The 21,642-nt window shown below is 40.1% G+C and overlaps 1 protein-coding gene across 4 annotated transcripts in view; it reads right to left on the reverse strand.

Moving 5' to 3' along the window:
• Nucleotides 1–1,301: 1,301 nt before the first annotated feature.
• LOC117517833 (interferon-induced very large GTPase 1-like) overlaps nt 1,302–21,642 on the reverse strand; it is a 29,637-nt gene continuing 9,296 nt past the window's right edge. For 2 of the 4 annotated variants that reach the window (XM_034178964.1, XM_034178965.1), the window contains 2 exons: nt 19,865–19,997; nt 5,053–9,708 (listed from right to left, as the gene is read on the reverse strand). In XM_034178964.1, the coding sequence (XP_034034855.1) occupies nt 5,324–9,658 (4,335 nt within the window). In that variant the 5' untranslated portion in view covers nt 9,659–9,708; nt 19,865–19,997 and the 3' untranslated portion in view covers nt 5,053–5,323. Of the gene's footprint in view, nt 9,709–19,864; nt 19,998–21,642 lie in introns of all 4 variants that reach the window. The other 2 variants (XM_034178967.1, XM_034178966.1) reach the window with 2 other exon arrangements.

Genomic DNA, 21,642 nt, shown 5'->3' on the forward strand with positions numbered 1-21,642 from the left:
TTGTGGCCGTGCAAGGTGCCGCACATCTCTGAGATGCACAGACTCACTCACCTGACTGTTTTTATTTTTATATATCCTTATTATTTGTTTTTAGAAACAAAAAAAGATGAAAGGAGAAAACAGGCCGGTCAGATGGGCATGTCTGTGTGTGTCAGAGCCGTGCAAGGTGCTGCAAGCCTCTGAAATGCACAGATGTGCCCGCCTGACTTTTTATATTTATATATCCTTATTTGTTTTTTTGAAGAAAAGACAAATCAGGCTGTTAAGGTGGGCGTGTCTGTGCATCTCAGAGTCATCTAAGGTACTGCGCACCTCTGAGACGCACAAACATGCCCACCTGACTGTTTGTATTTTTTTGTATATCATTATTTGTTTTCTAGAAAAAAAGAAAAGAAACACTGTGCATACATGTGGCCAGCGGGAATGATCGCTCAGCTGCCCATGCATATGTGCGCATCATCAGCGTAGAGATGTGCTCCATTCACGGTCTTGTGACAGGTGACACTACATGCTGAACATGAGACTGTCTGTCTTTAAACTAATTGACAGAAACCAAATGTCGCTATTCCTGACCAGTGCATTGAAAGACATACAGGCCAGGGAATCAGAACATTCAACCACAGGAACCACGTTATTAATAGCCTAGGTGACGTGTTTTCTCCCACAAGACGGGCGGAGACACAACATGAATGTGAATCTATTAATGTAATGTAATGTGCATAAATTCTCAGTGTTTCGCGAGTGCAGGTGGTGACAGTCCAACATTCAGCGAGAGCGCAGGGCTGATGACAGCACTTGGTCTGCCACGCCTCCCCATGAACAGCTGATTTCCAGAGATGGAGAGAGAGTGCAGCAGTGAGTGAGAGAGACAGAGAGGGAAAATTCTGGGTAATCGTTTGTTTTTCCAGTTCGTGTGATTTGTACAGCATTTGTGCTCTAGTGTGACAGTGCCCTTACAGATGTCTTAATAATTTTTTTTTTCACAATAACAGATGATATCATGATTTCTTTTTTCAGTGTTTAAATGTAAATGACTGTAAGGGACAATAAAAACAATAAGCCGTTTAGCTGTTTAGAAATGCACTTGATACATCTGGAAGATGAAGCTCCACAGATTAAAATGGTTGGCTTGAGTCCAGAGGATCGTTGGTTCAAGTCCCTGTGTAAGTGGATAATCCTGAAGGTCCTTGGGCAAGGTCTTTCTGTAAAGGAAGTTCTGGTGTGCACTTGAACCCTTTGCATGGTAGCACACAGACATGAATGTGAAGCTCTTTGAGCAGAAAAAATGCTGCAGACGTGCATTCTGTTTCCCATCATGCTTCTGTTTATTTCTTGCCAACAACACATTATAGAATAAGTATCATTCAGAAAAACAAAGATATACATTTCAGAGGAAGTCATAAAAACAGATTTCAGGCCAAATTTAATCTACAGATGTTTATTTGATCAGACTTCAGTTTTGTCAACAGCGTATTATTGCTGTAACAGCTCTGAATAAAACGTCACCAGTGGTTGGCTGTGCAGCCAAAACTACACCTCTCCAATGTCTCTATGAGCATGATTAGCTTTACCATGTTCCATGTAAATTGAAGTATAAGTAACAAAAAAATTATAACTGATCTACATATATAAAAATAATAAGAAAAAAAGGATCAGCAGTGTGTCTCATTCAAGAAATTGACTGAAATATCATTGAGTATGTTGGCATTTTCTTGCATACTGCACCAGATCAATATATCGATAAATGTCAATAGAAAGTCATCATTTCTACATGTTAATATAATGTTATCAACATTTATGTAGAGCAATAGCAAATACCATGAATCAATATTTGTTCACAAAATTACACAATATATTTTCATAGGTTTTGTCCTGTCAATTTCTTTCTTTCAAGAAGCTCAATGTCGGCTCATTACAGATGATGAAAATATTAACTTGCTAGAAGTAAACATAATTATTAAAAACAGCAAAACACATTGACGTCCTGTATGGTAAAGATGTCACACACACTGATACTTTCTGGATACTTTTCACAATCACCTTTACAAATATGTCTAGAGATAATAGAGTGAAGTTACATTTGATTCAACTGTCACATAGAAATATAAAATCAAAAAGACCATTTCAGTGTTGAGCTAAAATAAAATTGGTTCCAACATTTTGTGGTAGTACCCGAAAAAAATGAAGCCGCCTGGGTTTTACATATATTGTAAGATGTAAAGCTATTATTCATGTGAAAAAAAAAAAAACTGAAGGTATACTCAAAATACAAAGTGTGTGTGTGTGTGTGTATATATATATATAAAAATATTGTCTCCTATGATATTATCATTTCTACTTTTAGTTTCTCAATCTTGTTTGCTTTTTAAGAGCTAAGCTGGATGTTAAAAATTCCTTCCATGTCTTCCTTCACATCCTTCCATGAATAGTTTTTCCACTCATCTGGAATATTGACTGAATCTGCCCCATAAAATGATACAAATTCTTTTTTAAATTTAGCAAAGACCCATTTCCAGTATCTCAGAGACTGTGGGTTTGGATTTGGTCGAATGGTCCAGTCTTTGTAGATTTTCTTGTAGTCCTTGTATGGGTGCAGTTTGTCATCAGTGTCTTTGTTTTTAAATTGAAAGTTTGCTGACGGCACCACAAGAGTGGGACAGAGGTCAATCACGAGCTTTCCAGAGTCAAGCCATCTGTAACCACTGATGCCTTGTGGTCTGTGCAGAGTTACCTCATGTTCTCCTGTCGTCATTCCACTACTGTGCGTCTCACAAGGTGCACAACAAAATGGACATGCACTTTCGCAACTTTTGACCTCTTTGAAGATGAAATCCTCCACCCTGATTTTTTCTATGTGTTTGCGTACGTCCCATGAAGCAATCTCTTTGTCGAGTGTTTTTTTGGTGGTGTCCGAACTGAGTAACGTATAAACTACAAGCCCAAAGTGTTTGACTCTGTCTTTCTCATGTGTTTCATCGCTCTCTTTGGAATTTTCCCATTTCTCTTTTTCAGTCAGCTTGATGAAACTTTCCAGTTTTTCTTTTTTAATCTCCATGAGTTTTTTCTCCTGCTGGACAATCTGTGCAAACATCCTGAGGAGCTGCGCCCGTGTTTCACACTGACGCTTATCGGCTTCCATCATTGCGTCTGTTAGGTTGAGAAGAAGACTGTGGAGTTTGTTCAGAGCTTGTTGGAGGACAAAGGACGTGCCACCTGTCTGCTGCAGTAACACGGTTTCACACTGATCTTTGATCCAGACCTTTGTGCTGTGATCGTACTGCATGATGTACCATTTATACTCGGAAAACAAATTCTTTTTTGCAAGCTCACCCATCATATGCAGCTGCACATTTTGGTGATCGTTTAGCTTTGTACCAAGTTTAGTTTGAGCCAAATGTGCCAAATTGCAAGCATTAAAGTGCGCCTTGACATTCTGAACAACTTCATCAAAAAGGAAGTCCTCTGTGAATGCCTGGGCTATGTCTGCTCCACTTTGATAGAGCTTGAAAATGGTGAAATAGTGACTTTTTAACTCCTGCAATTGAGCTTTTGGGTGATACTTCTGTATCGCTAGATTGTGCTTCTTTTGGAAGAATTTTACAGCTTTTGCTCCAAGGTATAGTACAAGCTCTACGTGAAACCTTGGAGTTATGGTACAATACTCATCTTCAATGCTTGATATTTTGTAAAATACGAAGTCAAAAAAATTCTCAGCAAATTTATTTTCAAATATTGCACATGGCTCAACATCTGTGCCAATGTTTTTCTTCAGTATGATGTCCTGCAGGCGGTCTTTTGCTGATTCAGTGATTTCTTTGACTTTCAGATTGAATCGCTCCACATGAGACGCAAAATATTGAAGCCACGTTCGTGGGTCACGGGTGAGCTTTCTGTCCAAATGTTTCCTTGTTACTGTAAATGATTTTGTTGGATACTGCTTCAGTTTTTTGCTTCCTAACCTTTTCTCCCTGATGGATGCATTGATAGAAGGTGAATTTAGGATGATCTTTCTCATTTCATAGTCTATGTCCAGGCAGTTATCCTCTGGGTTTAAATTGGACACTTCTCCTGTAACATCATTCCACAGCTTCTCGAATTCAGTCTCAGTCTCAGACTTTGTTTTTGATGTCATTACTTCAGACGTTGCAGCCTTCAGGACTCTTTCCTCCACCAGTTTTCTTCCATTTCTCATCAAATCTTGAGAACGGGATTCTGTTTTCTGCATATCGACGCAAAGTTGAATTGAGTTTTGTGTTTCAGCTTCCAGACTTTTTTTCATGTGAGATATTTCCTGCTGAAGATCTGATAAGTACTTCTCCAGTAAGTGTGGGTACTTGCAGCTTTCTGAGTATTCATTCAGCTGTTTTTCTAGTTCCACAGCCTCATGGTCGATGTGTGATTCCAGCTCTTGTTTGGACTCTTCAGACTTTTTTTGCAGTTCTTTCCCTGAGAATCCCTTCAGGCAGATCTTTTGCCGTTCCGTCTCTTCTCTGATTTTCTGCTTAACTTCCATCATGCACTTGATCAAAAATGTTCTGGCATCATTAAATGTTTCGATGGACAGACAATTCTGGAAACTGAAAATAAAGTTTTCACATTTAATGGCTTCCCAGATGTCACTTATTCTTTTGGTAAATGCGCTGAGTGTGTAGAGTTTTTTCTTGTGTACTTCTTGTAAGAGTTTGATTTGTTTGAAGATTGACTGTCGAAGCTGCTGAACTTTTCGGGAATACCCGGGGTTTATAGGAGCCATTGGTGGACTTCCTTGCCACAATCCGTCGATGTAGATGATATGATCAACTGGATCATAGAGCAGAACGTCCCTGAATTCTTTGAATGCTTCCTCACGTTTTGCCAGCTTAGCTGCAGATAAAGTCATTCTGTTTAAATCTGCCAAAAATATATCAGTGCCATGGGCATTGGCAATTTTTGCACCAACGGCTCCAACATTCTGATGCACAAACTGACATCCTTGCTTCTCACCGACAGTATTCATTTGTAGAAATGAATGTACTGCAATCTGCAAAGTGTCCTCCATTTCTTTGGTAGACTCCATGGCAATGTTGACAAGTGTGATGTCAGATATACCGATGATGAATGTAGCTAGTTCATTGTCATGTAAATGAGCATCTTCCAGAGAGGAATGCTGAGGTGACTTCAGCCCTTCACTGTCAATCACTGCCAGAAAGTCAAAGCCATAGGTGCTCCTAGCATCTTCAGCCAGTTCGATCAGCTGCAGGTACGCACCCCGTGTGCACCTCCCACTACTCACAGAAAACTGCAGGCCAAACAACGTATTCAGTAAGGTGGACTTTCCAGAGCTCTACACTCCAAGGACAGATAAAACAAATATCTTCACACCACCAAGCTTTTTCTCAAGGCTCTGGAATACAGTTGTTAACCAGGGAACTGGAACATATGATGAGTCTCCGTCCATGAGCTCCAGTGGGTGTCCATCAATCAGCGTTTCTGCCACGATTTCAGCCAACGTCACACAGCACCTTTTTAATGAAAAACTGCTTTGGTTTTCCTCGCACAAATATGCAGCCTCATATATTTGACTAAACTCACGGAAAAGATGTTCTAATCCCAAGGATGCGTTTGAAAATTCTCCATCAATATTTGCAAGATACGTTTTTTTCTCTCCATCTGTCAGTTTGCTATCAGCTCTTACACTGTTGTATTTAATCTGTAAAGGAGAGAGCACTTTTCTTGAGTGTGAATCTAACATCAGTTTGAGATTTCTTACGAAGAACTTCTTGTTTTGACGGTTCGAGGAGCTGATGTGCTTCAGAAACCATTTCAATACATTCGATAATGGCATGTCCAACTGTTGCTGGCGCAGAGACTTCTTCTCTTGACCTAACTGCAGGGCGTAAACCTCAGGAGAACACGAGTAATTCTTTTTCTTTCTGTATTGCTCTTTGTCCAGCTGAGAGATTTTTTTCAGGATTGCTCCTTGACGCGGCAGAGTTTGTACTTTTGCTTCTGCGCCTTTTTCTTCAAGTTCTTTGATCACCTCCATGGTGCCATATTTATCTTCACCAACGTCAGTGACGAAGTGATGCCCATGACAATGTTTTGCAAATATGGCAACTTGTGAGAGAGATTTGTGGTCTGTTTTCTTCATTTTTTTCATGATTGTAGTCCTGAGTTCCTTCACAACAACATCACAGTGTTTGACAGCTTCTTGAAAAGAATGCAAGACCAAAGCAGGTCTACAACGGAGTGTTTTTAACTGTTCTATGGTTGCATTTCTGTTGTGATCAAGTACTACAAGCAGCATATTGTCATGTCTTAATTTTTGCACTTCCTGGATAACATCTGTTGTTACCTCCTCTATAAAAATGCAGGTTGCAGCTGAGATTTCACTTAGAAAAGTTGAGGTAGCTGTTAGAGACAGGCCATTACCACGGAGGTTTGCAAAAGTCACTGGAAATGGTAATTTTGTTCCTTCTTCACCATCTGGCAAGTACCAGAGTACTTCAACAAGACCACTTGCAACTCTGCTTTTGAGGTGACCTCCAGAAAGTTCATGGTGCCAAAAATAATTTCTGTGCTGTCCACTTGAACTGATAACGAGGTTCAGAAGCTTCGACTTCAGTCTGTCCTCTTCTCCATAGCATATGAATGAAACAATGGGGTGGTTTGCTTCTGTCAGTGTGGATTTATGAACCTTTTCTACTTCTTTCCATTCTTTACTAACATTTTTCAGTGACCAGAGCAGCAGCATGTCCTTTGCACCATCATGGACATGTGCACTGTTTGGAAGAATGAATGGCACTGCATACTGGCACATTGACATCTTACTGACAAGAACTTGTCTTAAAAAGTTGTCAGCGCACATAAAAATAGCTGTGATGAGATCCAGTGGTGGAATTTCAATAGTCAGAGAAGATGTTTGATTGTCTGTATGACTAAATTGTGTCCCATCAATGGCACCCCACCCAAGGTTTGAGTCTTCAGCATCACTGGATTTTGATTCTACCTCTGGAACCCTAGCAGACATTTCCCTGGTATCACTGTTTCCAAGCATGATGTTCCGTAAGAAGTACCAGGGTAGTTCTTGGATGTCTGCTGGCTGCTTACAGCTGATAACATCCATCGAGAGGCTTAAGACCTTCTGCAGAGTTAACTTCTGGGGAAAGTACTCTTTTAGGTTCAGCTGTTCAAGGAGCTGAGACGTAGCTGTGTCACTGCTAACTGTCTGTTGATGATCATCAGTAAGTCTGTCTCTGTGAGTCAGTAACTCAGAAAGTTCACTTTCCAAATTTTTCAGTCCAACACCATCACAACTGGGCTGGTTTGAACCTTTCAAAATGTTTTCCATGTTCCAGCGAATTATGTCAATATCAGTGTGATGTTTGTAGACTTGCAGGGTCTTTCTCAAATGCTGATTTAGTCCATTTGGAATATGTTTTTCCATGGTAGAGCAAACAAATGAATACATAGACCATGCGTCGGTAGGATTAGTGGCACTAATGGCTTGTTCTATGACAAATGCTTGGAACCACTGTGGTTGTGAAACGCTTCGGTTTGCGAGTATTCTGTCTTGGATATGTGCAAGCTTGTGTATTGCAGCTTGAATATCTGACAGTTTGTGGGGCTCACAGAAGACCTGTGTTTGTGGATTGTAACCTAAAGTTTGGATCACAGCTGTCATTAATAAGTATTCATACACTTCATCTTGTCTTGAACTTGTGAGTTTGATTTGCCAAAGATTTGTGGCTGTCAGCTGAAGACGTTTTAAAAACGTTTGAAAGATAGTTTCTTTCCTAATTGTGTCTGCAAACTGCACCGTACTGTTATATTTAAGCAGTAGATTCATTAGGTCTTCCAGGTTTTCTAGCACGTACGGCTGAATGGTATTGCTCGTCTCTGACTTCATGATTTCTCGAACCTTCTGAATCTCTGGGAAGTTTATTTTACTGATTTGATCGATTGGTTCCAAAATGTGTTTGATGTGGCTTTTGATTTCCACTTGGGACTGAAGATCACTGGTGTGAATCATTTCAGCAGCATGGATCAAATACTTTTGAGCGATTCCGTTCATTACAATAAAATGGTTCCAGTCATCCTGTGAAATGCCTGCAGACATTCTGCTCTGTGACATGAGCTGCAAATTGGACACGATGTCATCGTCAGAGGCTTTTTCCAACCATTTGGACACTGTCTCTTGTAAATGCTCTGCTCTTAATTTAGATTTGTCTAACTTCCTTTGGTTGATGCCTGTGATTGCGACCCATGCACTCTGCATACTGAGTGCTAGATTCAGGCCATCGCTGAAGTGATCCTTGTGAAACAGAATAAGTTCCCAGATTGCTTTTAAATCAGAACCTTTGTCTATAAGTCTCCAGGTGGAATTGTGTTCCACTAATCCTTTTTTCCAGGCTTCTGTTTCACTAACTTCTGGAGGTCCACCGATGCGTGTCAAAGACACGCTGACAGACTTGAGCTCATCTTCAGTGTATCTCCCTGACAGAGACCCTTTAAGATCATGAGCACTGTACCCGGTTTTGAGTCCTCCACTAATCGAACCAACAGAACCTCCTAAAGAAAATGAAGCATTAACAGCTTCCTTTACCAAGTTCTTGGTACTCTCTTTCTGGCTGCTTTTCATGTGTGTACTCTCTGCTTTCCCATACATAATGCCACCAAACTCCACTAGTCCAACACAAACATGGGACCCATACGTTTCAAAGAAGTTTTGAAAAATTCCCTCCCTGTTTTGGTTTTTATTTGCCAGCTTTGTTTCAATGCTGACTAATACATCAAGAACTTCTCTGTTGAGTTTAACTGAAGTAGTGTTCAAATAAATACTTTTGATAGGTACTTTCAAATATTTTATAGCCAAAGCATAATTTGAATGCGATCTGGTGTCCTGTGTTGACTCATTTTCCGTGTCTCTGCCCCACGATGCACTGCCTTCTGCTTGGAAAAACAAAGTATTAACATTCGCTGCAACAGCAAATGTCTTTCCATGGTTTTCCATCTTATTCAGGAAAGTTTGCATGGAAGCTTGTTCATGAAATTCCTGGGTGACTGCTTGTTCTGCAAGGTCTGATCCACTGAATTCCAAATCATTATTTACAGTAATGACTTGTCGACGTCGTCCTAGTAAGCTGCTTTCCTTCTTGGTCACATAGATTCCACAGCACGCCGAACCCCCCGAGGCTTTTAAAAGTACTTCCTGTGCAGTCCACGCGGATCTCTGTAGCACCACCTTACTTTCACCATCAAGTCTCTTTGCTATTGTGCTTTCCAACGGAGTTTGGATGAGTCTGAATTCAGGTTTAAGATTTCCATCTGTTTTGCCTTCTAAGTTAAGCCTCACAGCTTCCTGTGTTTCGTCATACAGTTCTTCGACTTGTGTGACGTTTGTTCTCATGGTGCCGTGTCTATCTGCATTCGCTTCATTTTTAAGTGCTTGGATAGCTTCTGTCAGAGCCTTTTTTTCCCACTCATGATTTGCATGTTCTTTGAGTTTACCTATTTCATCCTTTTGGATGAAACGAAGAGCATTTTTTCTTGAAATACCAAGTTTGGACTGCAGAATGTGGACCCATTTTTTTGGGTCAAGTCCTTTAGACTCCAGAAAATCTGCTAATTCTCCAGTCGTGTTAGACATCCCGTCCTCTGGGTTTCCACTTCTGTCCATTTTCTAAAATCAGTTGGCATGTACAGTATCAGCTGCCAGCACACCTTCACCTGCAAAGAAAAATATTCCCAAAATTATTTCTACTTCATGTAGCATGGGGGAAAGTGAATTTGCAAAATAACAGTCTGTCAATAAATCAGGCATGTGAGAACTGTGCGTTTTTGTGTGTTTACTAGCTGGGCAGCAATTCAAATTTTTAACCGTGATTAATTGCATAATTTCCACAATTAATCACATTATTATATGCAAAATCAAAAATGAATGCATTTTAAATGTTCTGCCATATGAACGAAAGTGTCATAACGTTTGTTCTGCAAACACATGACAACAGCATTTTGTTTATGCAGTTGCAGTTCACGAGGTTCTCAGCAGAATTTTTTTCTCAGCGTAATGGGATGGAAAAAACACCTTAAAAATCCGGGGGTTCGGGGATGCTTAGGTCCCCTGAGAATCCAGCTTACCTGTCATCTCTGAAAACTCACACCTGCTGCTACACTTATAAATAAAACAAAGACTCTTTAAAGAGTAACTATTTAATTACTTCAAAAATAAATGTCCAAGGGTCATTATCATGTAATCAAGAAATTATCTCACCTGAAACAACAACAACAGATTAGTTATGGTTTTAATTGACAGACAAGTTGTTGTGTGGGCCGCTGAAGAGGAGGTACTGCTGGCCCACCACCACAAGATGGCGCCCTGCTTGAAGTGCGGGCTTCAAGCACGAGAGGGCGTCGGAGCGACCAGGAGTGACAGCTGTCACTCATCATCCGTACCAGCTGTCACTCATCCACTACTCATCACCACCACCATAAAGGCCGGACTGCAACTCCACCTCCCCGCCGAGAAATCAGCTACCATTCAGGTAACTTCTCTGCTGACTTATACTAAGTAATAATCTGAACTTCTTTGCAGCCGTTTTCCTGTGGTGTGTCCTTATCTGTGGGATTGGCGTTTGGTGTGATCAGCGATGGCTTCGCTTCACACCCCAACCAGATAAGTGGTTAGACAGGAGCTGCACGAGTGTGTGATTGGAGGTGGAGGTTTTCCCTCCTAACTGTATACAGACTGTGGGATTACTGAGTGTGCGACCTCACACTCATCAGGACTGTCTCTGTTCTCTGCCAGCAGTACCGGGTCTGGCTGCTGAAGACAGCGGCCACCTGGGGCGCAGGGCTTGGCGGCTCCGGTGTTCTTCAGCTCCGTTGGTGGTGGAAGCTGTGTGGGATCCGGCTCTTCTCTCGCCAGGCGTCTTCTATCGTCGAGCCTGCCCACACGTCACCCGGTGTATGATTGATAGTCACTATATTGTTATTGTCTGTACGTCGTTGTGCGATTCACAACATTAAATTGTTACTTTTGGCTTATCCATTTTCCGTTCATTAACGCCCCCTGTTGTGGGTCCGTGTCACGACACTTTCACAACACAAGTGATGCAGAGAGAACACGCACATCCAAAAAACATGAAAGGCATGCTGGATCAAAAGAAATTATACCAGAAATAGAAATAGAATGATCCATACCACCACAGCGTTCCCATGCAAAAAAAGCTTTAATAATAATAAAGATATGACGTTTCGGACAGACTGCCCTTCCTCAGATGACCAATGTGGTTCAACAGGTACTGGCTGGTTTTCTGTTTTTTTATTATTATTATTTATGCCACATAAGCGGCACGGTATGGTTGCACAGGTACTGTCTGGTTTTCTTTTTTTTTTTTCTTTTGTTTATACCACATAAGCGGCACAATGTGGTTCCACAGGTATCAGCTGGTTTTTCTTTTTTTCCACATGTGGAGGGGCGAGCCTTTCTTCAAAGGTGTCCCTGGGACCATCCCAGCCCATATAAGTTATCACACATTTTTAATTGGCAAAATGAGAAGCTTCCCAGACCAGCCAGGATATCTCCTGAAGATAACGGCTCCATAAACTCAGAGTCTTGACAACCAGTTTCTCCTACAGGTCTCAGTGCAAAGAACATTCTTTTATCCACGTATGAAAGTTCTAATGTTTGCTTGCATATACTCAATTTAACCTGTGTTCCTGTTATAACTTGGTATGTAAAAGGAAATTATTGAATTGTTCATGTTTTTATGATGAAATGTTTTTTCTTTTAATGAATGGTTTGTTTATATTTTAGTTGGGGAACTTTATTAATCTTATATTCAGTTGACAACCTTGAGAACAAAATATATGACAATATATTTAATGTCTTTAAGTATTTGAAATTCCTCTAACATTCTCCAGCTAAAGTCCCTGACTTAGCGAAACCACACACCAAGTGGGCGTAGCTTAGTGATGTAAAGGCCACTTTAAAGGCTCTCTGCCCTTCAGCTCAGCTTCTTCTTCTTGTTCACACTCTTCTCTTACGCACTTCTGCTTGTATGTTTTTTTCTCTGGTCACCGAGACAGGCCCACTTAGCTAAAAACTACCACATGGCTCTTTGTTCATTCTTTGTTTCAGGACGTTTGGTAACAATTTGCCAGCCTGATAACTCTTTTTAAGGCTTGTCAAGTTTTTCATTTTTTAAACAACTTCCGAAGCAGCAGGTCGAAGCACTGCTTTGTTCAATGAAAGGCTCATTAAAAGCCTGCTAATGAGTCTTTCATTGGATTCAGGTGTGTTGGAGCAGGGAGACAACTATGAGTATCAGGAAGGTAGCTCTCGAGGACTGAACTTGAGCACCCCTGGTCTAGTGGTTAAGGTGTTGGGCTTGAGTCCAGAAGATCATGGGTTCAAATCCCTGCCTGACTGGAAAATCACTAAGGGCCCTTGGGCAAGGCCTTTAATCCCCTATTGATCCCGGTGTGTAGTGAGCGCCTTGTATGGCAGCACCCTGACATTGGGGTGAATGTGAGGCATAATTGTAAAGCGCTTTGAGCGTCTGATGCAGATGGAAAAGTGCTATATAAATGCAGTCCATTTACCATTTTACAATGTCGGCATCCATTGGATTCTATGACATGTGACATATGCTACCCTGTAACATGATAACTAAGCATGATACATGATGCAAACCGGGGGCAGAGTTAGCCTATTTTTAGGGGTGCTCAAGCACCCCTAAAAATATTTATATGTATGCTTCTATACTACTATTTTTTTAAACAACCTATTTCAAGCATTATGCCAAAATATGTATTACAAGAACACAGTAATTTGATCATCTCCCCTTCTTGGGCAAATGGTTCAATCCACGAAGCGCGCCTACATTCAACTCTCTGCTCTGGTATGTGTTTGTGTCGCGTGGTGCTGCTGCGGGTGGCGCTCATTTATCAGAGGCGCTGTCCTGTGAGCGCTGGTGGTAACCTCGCCCAGCCGCGCTGTCAAGTGATTTTTGCGAGGTATTTATTCACAGTTTATGTCTCTGAATGTGAAGAGCAAGTGCAACTTTCTGAAAAGTGCTTATTTTACTCACCTAACTACCTATCGCAAAACACAGTATATTGCTCTACAAATTAGTGCGCGTGTGGTCAAATGTCAGATTGATTCAGTGTTGTCTTTTTTTTTCAACTAAATCCTCTTGTCAGCTACTAAATGGTGCTGGACCTTCAATCTGTGTAGCTTCCATGAACAAATCCCTCTCCTCAGGGCTTGACTGGGGAAGTTTTTCAGGCCGGGCATTTTTAACCAAGACCAGGCCACCACCAGGTATCGAAGGGGAAAAAAATTAAGCCTGCTGTGACAGTGTGTGTTTTATTTTTTGGTCCCTTAACCGATCAATGTGCATCAGGAGACACATACATTTTAACACTATAAGAAGCATTATGAAAAGTTCTCCCGAAATACAGTTATCATAGGCTTATCAAAAGTACGATCTATTGACAGTAGGTCACATTACTTTTTAGACATAATAAGCCGTCATTTCATTCAGCCTTGTTACTTAAATTTAGAAATAGAAATGATTTAAAAACATTTGTTATAGAAATACTGTAGGCTATACTAGAAATAATATATCATTACTTGTGTGATACAATTCATCATATAAAGCAAGAAATGACTGGATGACTGGACCAATGACTGGATACAAAGGTTGAACTTTTGAAACTGCAATACACAAAAAGGCCACAAGATGGAGACAGTTGTCTATCTCACTACAAGCTACAAGTAACATTAAGGATTTCTTTTATTACCAATTTGTGTTGCTAATCAACTTAGAGAATGACTCTCAATTTAAAGTAAAATGTTAGGTATGTGAAATTATGTCAGGACTTGGGAAAATACATTTTAGACAGGGACGCCGTTATACCACGCCACCGCACCGCAGACTGTGCAAAACAGCATACTTCGTATGACCGACGCACGACCGTCACACAAATAGAATAAAGAATAAAGAAACAACCTGGCGGCGACAGCATGGTAGCTAGCCATGCACACCATTTGCACAGGTTACATTGCTAGGCTAGGTTACGTGACTGGCAGAGTTAGCACGAACAGAAATAATATCCAACCTTAATTCATATCTGAGTGACCCAGTTAGACAGCACTTTACTTCGGACCAGAAGATCAGAATGTCTCTCTCACACACAGATGTCTGATTTATGAACAAGTTAGGATGCTGTTCATCAATTAATAGCTGAAGTTAACCTTCACTTACCGTCATGGCTGTAGTGGTCCCCGCCTCACTTTATAGTCACCCTTTCTTGACTTCAATGAAAATATATACTTGTTTTATAAAAAGTAAAATAAAGACCTCTTTCTTGACCTCATATTTAACTGTTGACAGCACTGTAACAGTAAAACTTGTAATTTCTAACCTACATTGTTAATAAATGTAACTATTACATTTTTTCTAACATTTTTCTAACATTTAAATTTTCTCTAAACATTTTACTTGTCAAAATTATTGTTATTTTATGTAGTATTAGTAGTTGTAGTAAAAAAAGGCTTAAAATCTGGACCTTTAATCTAGGGGTGTTGTGGGGGGGCACATCCCTCCCCCACGCCCCCATTCCATTTGGATTTGCCCCTGTTTTGGCGTTTGAGCACAAAGAATGGATAACATTTATTTATGCAGAAAACATGACCAGATTTACAGGTCAGAAAGTGTTATTGTGTTTTCACATCATGTGGTCCTCAGAAAGAGAGTTTAGGTGCATTTGAGTGGAAAATAGTGTTAGTTGTTGACGCGTTGCGGAGGATCAGCTGTTTTAACGAGACGATACGGAACGGCTCAGCTCAGCTCTAAATAAACGAGGAAAAAAGCATAAAAATGTCTTTGTAAAGGTCAGTGCAGGTGTGCTGTTATCACCGTGCTTTAAGAGGTGACAACGAGTCGTAGCTGCTGCTGCTGCTGCTGCAAAAAAGAAGCGGATGAAAAGCTCACAGCTCGCTTTACTTCGTAAAATAAAATAAATAAATAAATAAAAATCCGCAGGCCAGTAGGCCATCAGGCCAGCGGGCAAATGCCCGGTGTGCAATACTGTCAGTCCAGCGCTGCCTCTCCTACATCAAATCCCATGTACACAGATCTGACCTTAAATGCTTAGTTAAGGTCCTTAACTAAGCATTTCAGAATTAAGACAGTAAACTTTACCACAAAGTTTAATGCACAGCATGATAATAAGTGAATAATTTAAATTCCTGCTAAAAAGTCATAAATCATAAAACTTATTTTGTATTTTTATTTGTTGGCAGTAAGTGGCAAACCAAGCCTGCAGTGCAGTGATGGATATCAGAGCATTTGTTTTTTCAAAAGCTTCAGGTGAGGTTTGTGCACTCTATAGACCTTATGTTATAGTAGATATGGACATTGAGAAAAGCAAAGGATGGAAAGTAAAGCTAAGGGTAAATTGAATATGTGTATCAGACTGTGGAGGTGTCTTACTTGTGTTACTGGTGTTTTGTTATGAATTCTGACTTTTAAGTCACACATTTTTATTTTTCTTACTTTTAAGGACTTCATTCGATCTTGTCTGTCCTTTCTATGCTTTGCTGTTAGTTCAATAAATCATCATCATCATCATCAAACTTTATTTCAGACACATGGTCCATAGTAACACAGAGAAACATACAAAACAAAACAAAAAAAGACAATAAAAGACCAATTTCATCCATGGCCATGTAAGCTGAGGCGCCAGTTTTTCATATAGTAATATGTAGCCAGTAATAATAGTAATAAGTAGCCAGTAATTCATATTCATATATTTCTTATCCTGAACCCATTTATGTGCAGTATACCATCTGTGTTCTCCATCCAGCCTTATACAGTCTTATTCTATTAGAAAAGTATCCGACCTTATTATTTTTTTCAAAAACCATATGGATTTGAATCACATGTGATTACATCAGACATGCTTGAACCCTCGTGGGCATGTGCAAGAGTTTTTTCACGCGTGTCGGTGACGTCATTTCCCTGTGGGCAGGCCTTGAGTGAGATGTGGTCCCGCCCTCTCGGCTGAATTCCTTTGTTTCACACGCTGCTCGAGACGGCGCGCGTTGCTTTATCAAAATTTTTTCTGGACCTGTGAGGAATATCCAAGTGGATACTATTCGAGAAATTAAGCTGGTTTTCAGTGAAAAGTTTAACGGCTGATGAGAGATTATGGGGTGTTTCTGTCGGTGTAAGGACTTCCCACAGAGCGGGATGTCGCGCAGCGCTTCCAGGCACCGTCGTCGGCCTGTTTCGAGCTGAAAACATCCTAATTTAAGGCTTAATTCACCCAGGACGTCGTGAGAGAACAGAGAAGATTCAGAAGAAGCCGGCATGAGGACTTTATGCGGACATTCCACTGTTTAAGGATATTTTGTAATGAAAGACGTGCGCGCAAATTCGCCGAGTCGTGACGACTCTGCGAATTTGCGAATTTGCCGACGACGGCGCCTGGAAGCGCTGCGCGACATCCCGCTCTGTGGGAAGTCCTTACACCGACAGAAACACCCCATAATCTCTCATCAGCCGTTAAACTTTTCACTGAAAACCAGCTTAATTTCTCGAATAGTATCCACTTGGATATTCCTCACAGGTCCAGAAAAAATTTTGATAAAGCAACGCGCGCCGTCTCGAGCAGCGTGTGAAACAAAGGAATTCAGCCGAGAGGGCGGGACCACATCTCACTCAAGGCCTGCCCACAGGGAAATGACGTCACCGACACGCGTGAAAAAACTCACGCATGCGCACGAGGGTTCAAGCATGATTGGTGTAATCGCACGTCATTCAAATCCATATAGTTAAAAAAATAAATAAAAGGGTCGGTTTATTATCTAATAGACCTCGTAGTGGAGTGCTGCTGTAGCCAGGGGCAGAGAACCAAATTCTGTGCCCTAGGTACTAGCCATATTGAAGGACCCCCCACCCCACACACACACACACACACACACTGTTATGTTCTTTTTTTTTATTAACACAAACACCAAATTTCTAATGCATAGTCAAACCAGGTCTAAATCATGTATACCTTACATCACACCTGGGAGTCAGAGCCCTTTTTAAAGTTGGGGGAGCAATATTGAGTTGGTGGGTCTGGGGGACCAAATTGCACCATTTTCTAGAAAATGGTGCAATTTGAAAATGGTGCAATTTGAAAATGGTGCAATATGGTCCCCCAGACCCCCCAACTCAATATAGCTAGCTTTCAAGCTCACCTCTCTTTTCAAAGAATTTGGTTAGCAGCTGCTTTCCCTCATTTAGTTTTCTTTCCCTGTCTTTTTTTTCTGTACTTTGATATTTTTTTTTTTTAGGAAAGACATTTTATTGCAGCCTAAACACTAGGGCTGCAACTAGCGATTATTTTAGTAATCAATTCATCGGTCAATTATTTTTTTCGATTAATCGTTTTTTTTTTTTACTTGCATATGAGTTATTATTAAAAGGCCTTTATCACTCAACATCAACGTTTGAGCTTGTAACAAAGTTATGTTAAATTCTTGTCAAAAACATACCTGGAGTAGTGTTTTGTTTTATTTTGCACATATATCACCGACGCACCACAGAGATTTCTATCAGGTTTCACCTGATTATGAGCATTTTTAGATGCCTACAGCAACTATCTCAACCACTGACAACATATTACAGCAAGAGTCCACAAAACTATTTTAAAGGCCTGACTAAAGTGTAATATGTCATCTTTGAAAACATATTTTCATGAAAAAAGACACAAATGTGCAGTTAACTGCATTTTATTTTTTCTTGTGTAAAAACACAGCTTAGATGTGGTTTGACCAAAACAAATCATGTCATTAAACTTAAATAAAACAGGGGTGAAGTGGAGGTTTAAGAGTCACTAGGTGTTCACAGAAAACAGTTATTTATTTCTATATTTATTTATTTATGTTCATTGTTAGTTGGATTTATCTTTTCTGTTGTGTTTAATCAGGTTCTTTTGTTTCTTTCTCTAAAATTGTATTGTAGCGTTACTGGTTATTATTACTATTATTGTTGTTGCTATTACTAATATATAAATTAAAAAATATTACAATTTGTAATACATTTGACTCTTTTACGACAACAAACGCTGAGCCATGAATTATTATACAGAAAACAAATGTTCTGACAGCTGCAACAGCTTAATGCTAACTTTAACATTGAAAATGCTATAGACATGCTAACGCGTTAGCATCGGTCCTGTTTTTAATTTATAAAATACATCTATCAACTATTTCAGAAGACCATAACAGGTCAGATTAACATAAAAAGGTAAATATTACTCACAGACATATGCTTTTTGGGGTTTTAATGTGGAAAAATTAAGATAAAGCAAAACAACGAATCAACAAAGCACTTCTTCGATCTGCGAATCACTGCTTCGATTGGTTCAAGGTTCAAAGCAAAGCCGCGCTGTAGAAATGGTTGATTTATATGGAAGAAACAAAACATTTGCGGTAAAACAAAGTTATTTAACAACTAATCTGACTAAATTAGTTGACAACTATTTTAATAATCGATTAAATCGATTTAGTTGTTTCAGCTCTACTAAACACCTCCTGTTGTGTGTGTGTGTGTGGGGGGGGGGGGGGGGGGGAGCAGAATTTTGTTTTGCAACATTTATACATTCATTCAAATTGTATTCTCTTACAACATGAATTGTATGGACATTAATAACATGCAACACAAAAACATATTTAATGGCAGGTTTTTGTGCCACCCCCCCATGCTCTGGACCCTGGGTACATAGTACCCTTTACACCCCCCCACCCCCAGTCCGACGCCCCTGGTTGTAGCCGTGCTAAACCAGGTCCTCCTGCACTAAACCTCACTGATCATAACAACTGCAACTACTGTATTTTTCTGACTTACGACGTGAATGTGTGTGCTGCCAGAAAAACCGAGACATCAGTCAGTTTGTAGAATAAATAAATGAATAGCCCAAACTAAAACACAATCTAAGTAATGCCTAAAACTATCTACATGTAATTGAAAAGTGATACCAGGGTGAGTGTTCTGTACTAAGTACTATGACATAATAATCTGTTAAAATGAAATAAAAAATCTTCAATAACTATAGGCTCATAAGACTAATATAAAAACAAGGATAATATACTTTACTCAGCCTCTGAATATTTCCTAAATTACAATTACTATTTGCCCTCACCACATCAGGAGATTAAATTATTTGTTCTATAAACTGCACCAGAATGCAGGAATTTTATGTGTGGGCTGTTATCCATTGCTAATATGCTTTTTTTTTTTATATAATTTTGACAATGAGTGCAGCTTTTACAAGCAATGTTTTCACTCTGAAATCATGGGAAATTGTATTTCTGGACATCTAAATTTTAAAATTTTTAAAAATGTGCTAAGCACCCCTAAAACTGGAAGTCTAAAATCGCCTCTGATGCAAACTATTTCTTTTTAAAACCATATTCATTCAACTAATAATTTGCAGTACTTTTTACCAAAATTGGAGCAACTTTAACTTTTGACTCCTGTACATATTGAAATTGACCTTTATCACCATTCTTGCTGTTTCTACCCATAACTTCAGAACATTCGTTCACAGATAGTCCAAACTATACCTTTTTGGAATCTTTATGATCAGACAAATAATATGGAATACCTTTCAATATGATTGCAGCATCTTTTCATTTTGACCCCTGTGTAATTCTTCAGTTGACCGCTACTTGGCTGAATAATGAAAGTTCATGTGGCCACTCAGCATTTTTAAAAGAGTAATGTCTAAGGAGTACATGTGCCAAATTTGGTGCTTGCATCACCATTTGAAGCATTTTTTCAGTTATCCGCTGCACTAAGTAGTGGAGGCTAAGACTTACCGATAGTGAAGATACACAGTGATGGGATCCCAGAAGAACTAATAGAATCACCTCAATCACAGGTGGCCTCCACACGCACACTGAGAGTCACTCAAACCAGGGAAGGCACAGCGCCACCTGCAGCTCTGAGCAACTAAAAAAAGGAAATCAAAAGGGTAGTTAGTGGGGTTGCACTGTAGACTGGACAAAGCCTGCATGACTTCACCTGTAGGTTTTTTTTTTTAATCAAGACTTAGAACAGCTAAAATGAAGCTCAAATCTGGGCAATGCCAAGTTCACAATAGCAACAGGATGAAATTATTTATGCATAAAGGGGCGGAGCATGAGTGACAGTGTGAGATAAAAGTTGAGTCCCTTTATACAGAGAGTAGTGTCAACTGAGAATACAGCACCATTTTGGGGCCAATTGTGCAGAACCACTGAAGCGACACTTGCACAGTGCACTATAACTATGCATGTATATAAGGCTTAAACTTAAAATTATTTAACTGCATTGATTAACTGGAGAGGAGGGGCTTTAAAAATACACTTATGTTTGTTGGGGTTCTGCCAGTCGGCCCGTTTGGCCGTGTTTCATTGTGGGGTTTTTCATCTGTTCTTGTTTTCTGCTCATGTGGATCTGTGTCATGTGTGCATCCTGCACCTGTGAGTGTGTGTGCGACGAACGCAAATGGTTCTGTCATGAGAGCGTGTCCTGGCGGCCAAAAGGTCCCCCTAAAAATCGGTCCGCCCTGCCTTCACTGTGCATGCGTTATTAGCCGTGGTTCGCGGACATACAAACATTACACATCAAGACACACACATCTTTTCTGCTTTCAACATTTTTCATTTATTTATTTATTTATTTTTGATCAGCTCTGAAGATGAAGTCGGCTTCCATCCCACACAGCTGTCTTTATTTTCCCAAATCTTTTGTCTGTTTGGATCTGAAGAGAATCTGTGCATCTTGAACCCCTTATTAGGTCTAGTTGTGCATCCGAATGCAGAACAACCCGGCATTTTCAGCAAATAAATAAATCAACTCAGTATACACACAGATTGAATAGAATATTTCTTTATTGTCCACCGAGGTGGAAAAAAAATATTTTTTTGGAAGCGCTCATGCCGCCTTTGATGTCTCATGAAAAAAATGCCCGGCTGCCTGGTTCACCTGCAGCCAGCACATTCTGAGTGGCGGTCCCAAGCACAGATAAATGAGGAGGGTTGTGTCAGGAAGGCTATCCAGTGAAAAACATGTTAATAATAATAAAAAAAAAATTAAATATGCAGTGTACAAATCTAATTTCCATACCAGATCAACTGAGGCACAGTTTAACAACGACCACCACCAGTGCTGTTGCTTAACAGGGTGCCAGCGGAAATTGGGCTACTGCTGGGTGAAAAATAAGAAGACAAGGAAAATGTGTCCACAGACAGCTGGAGAAGAGGAAAACTAGAAGGGTGAATGTGAGAGTTGGAACTTTGAATGTTGGCGGTATGACTGATAAAGGGAGAGAGTTGGCTGATATGATGAAGAGGAAAAAGGTAGACCTATTGTGTGTGCAGCAGACCAAGTGGAAAGGAAGTAAGAGCAGGAGCATACGCAGTGGGTTCAACTTGCTGTATCAAGAGGATAGGAAGAGAAATGGTGTTGGGGTCATTTTAAAGGAAGAGTATGTTAAGAGTGTGTTGGAGGTTAATCAGATGGTGGAAACTGAAAGAAAAAGACTTGTGTCAAATTCAGTGGGCAGGTGAGAGAGGCACTGGATGGAGGGGAAGCAATTTTGGACAACTGAAAC

Source organism: Thalassophryne amazonica, chromosome 9, assembly GCF_902500255.1.
Source record: "Thalassophryne amazonica chromosome 9, fThaAma1.1, whole genome shotgun sequence".
Taxonomy (NCBI): domain Eukaryota; kingdom Metazoa; phylum Chordata; class Actinopteri; order Batrachoidiformes; family Batrachoididae; genus Thalassophryne; species Thalassophryne amazonica.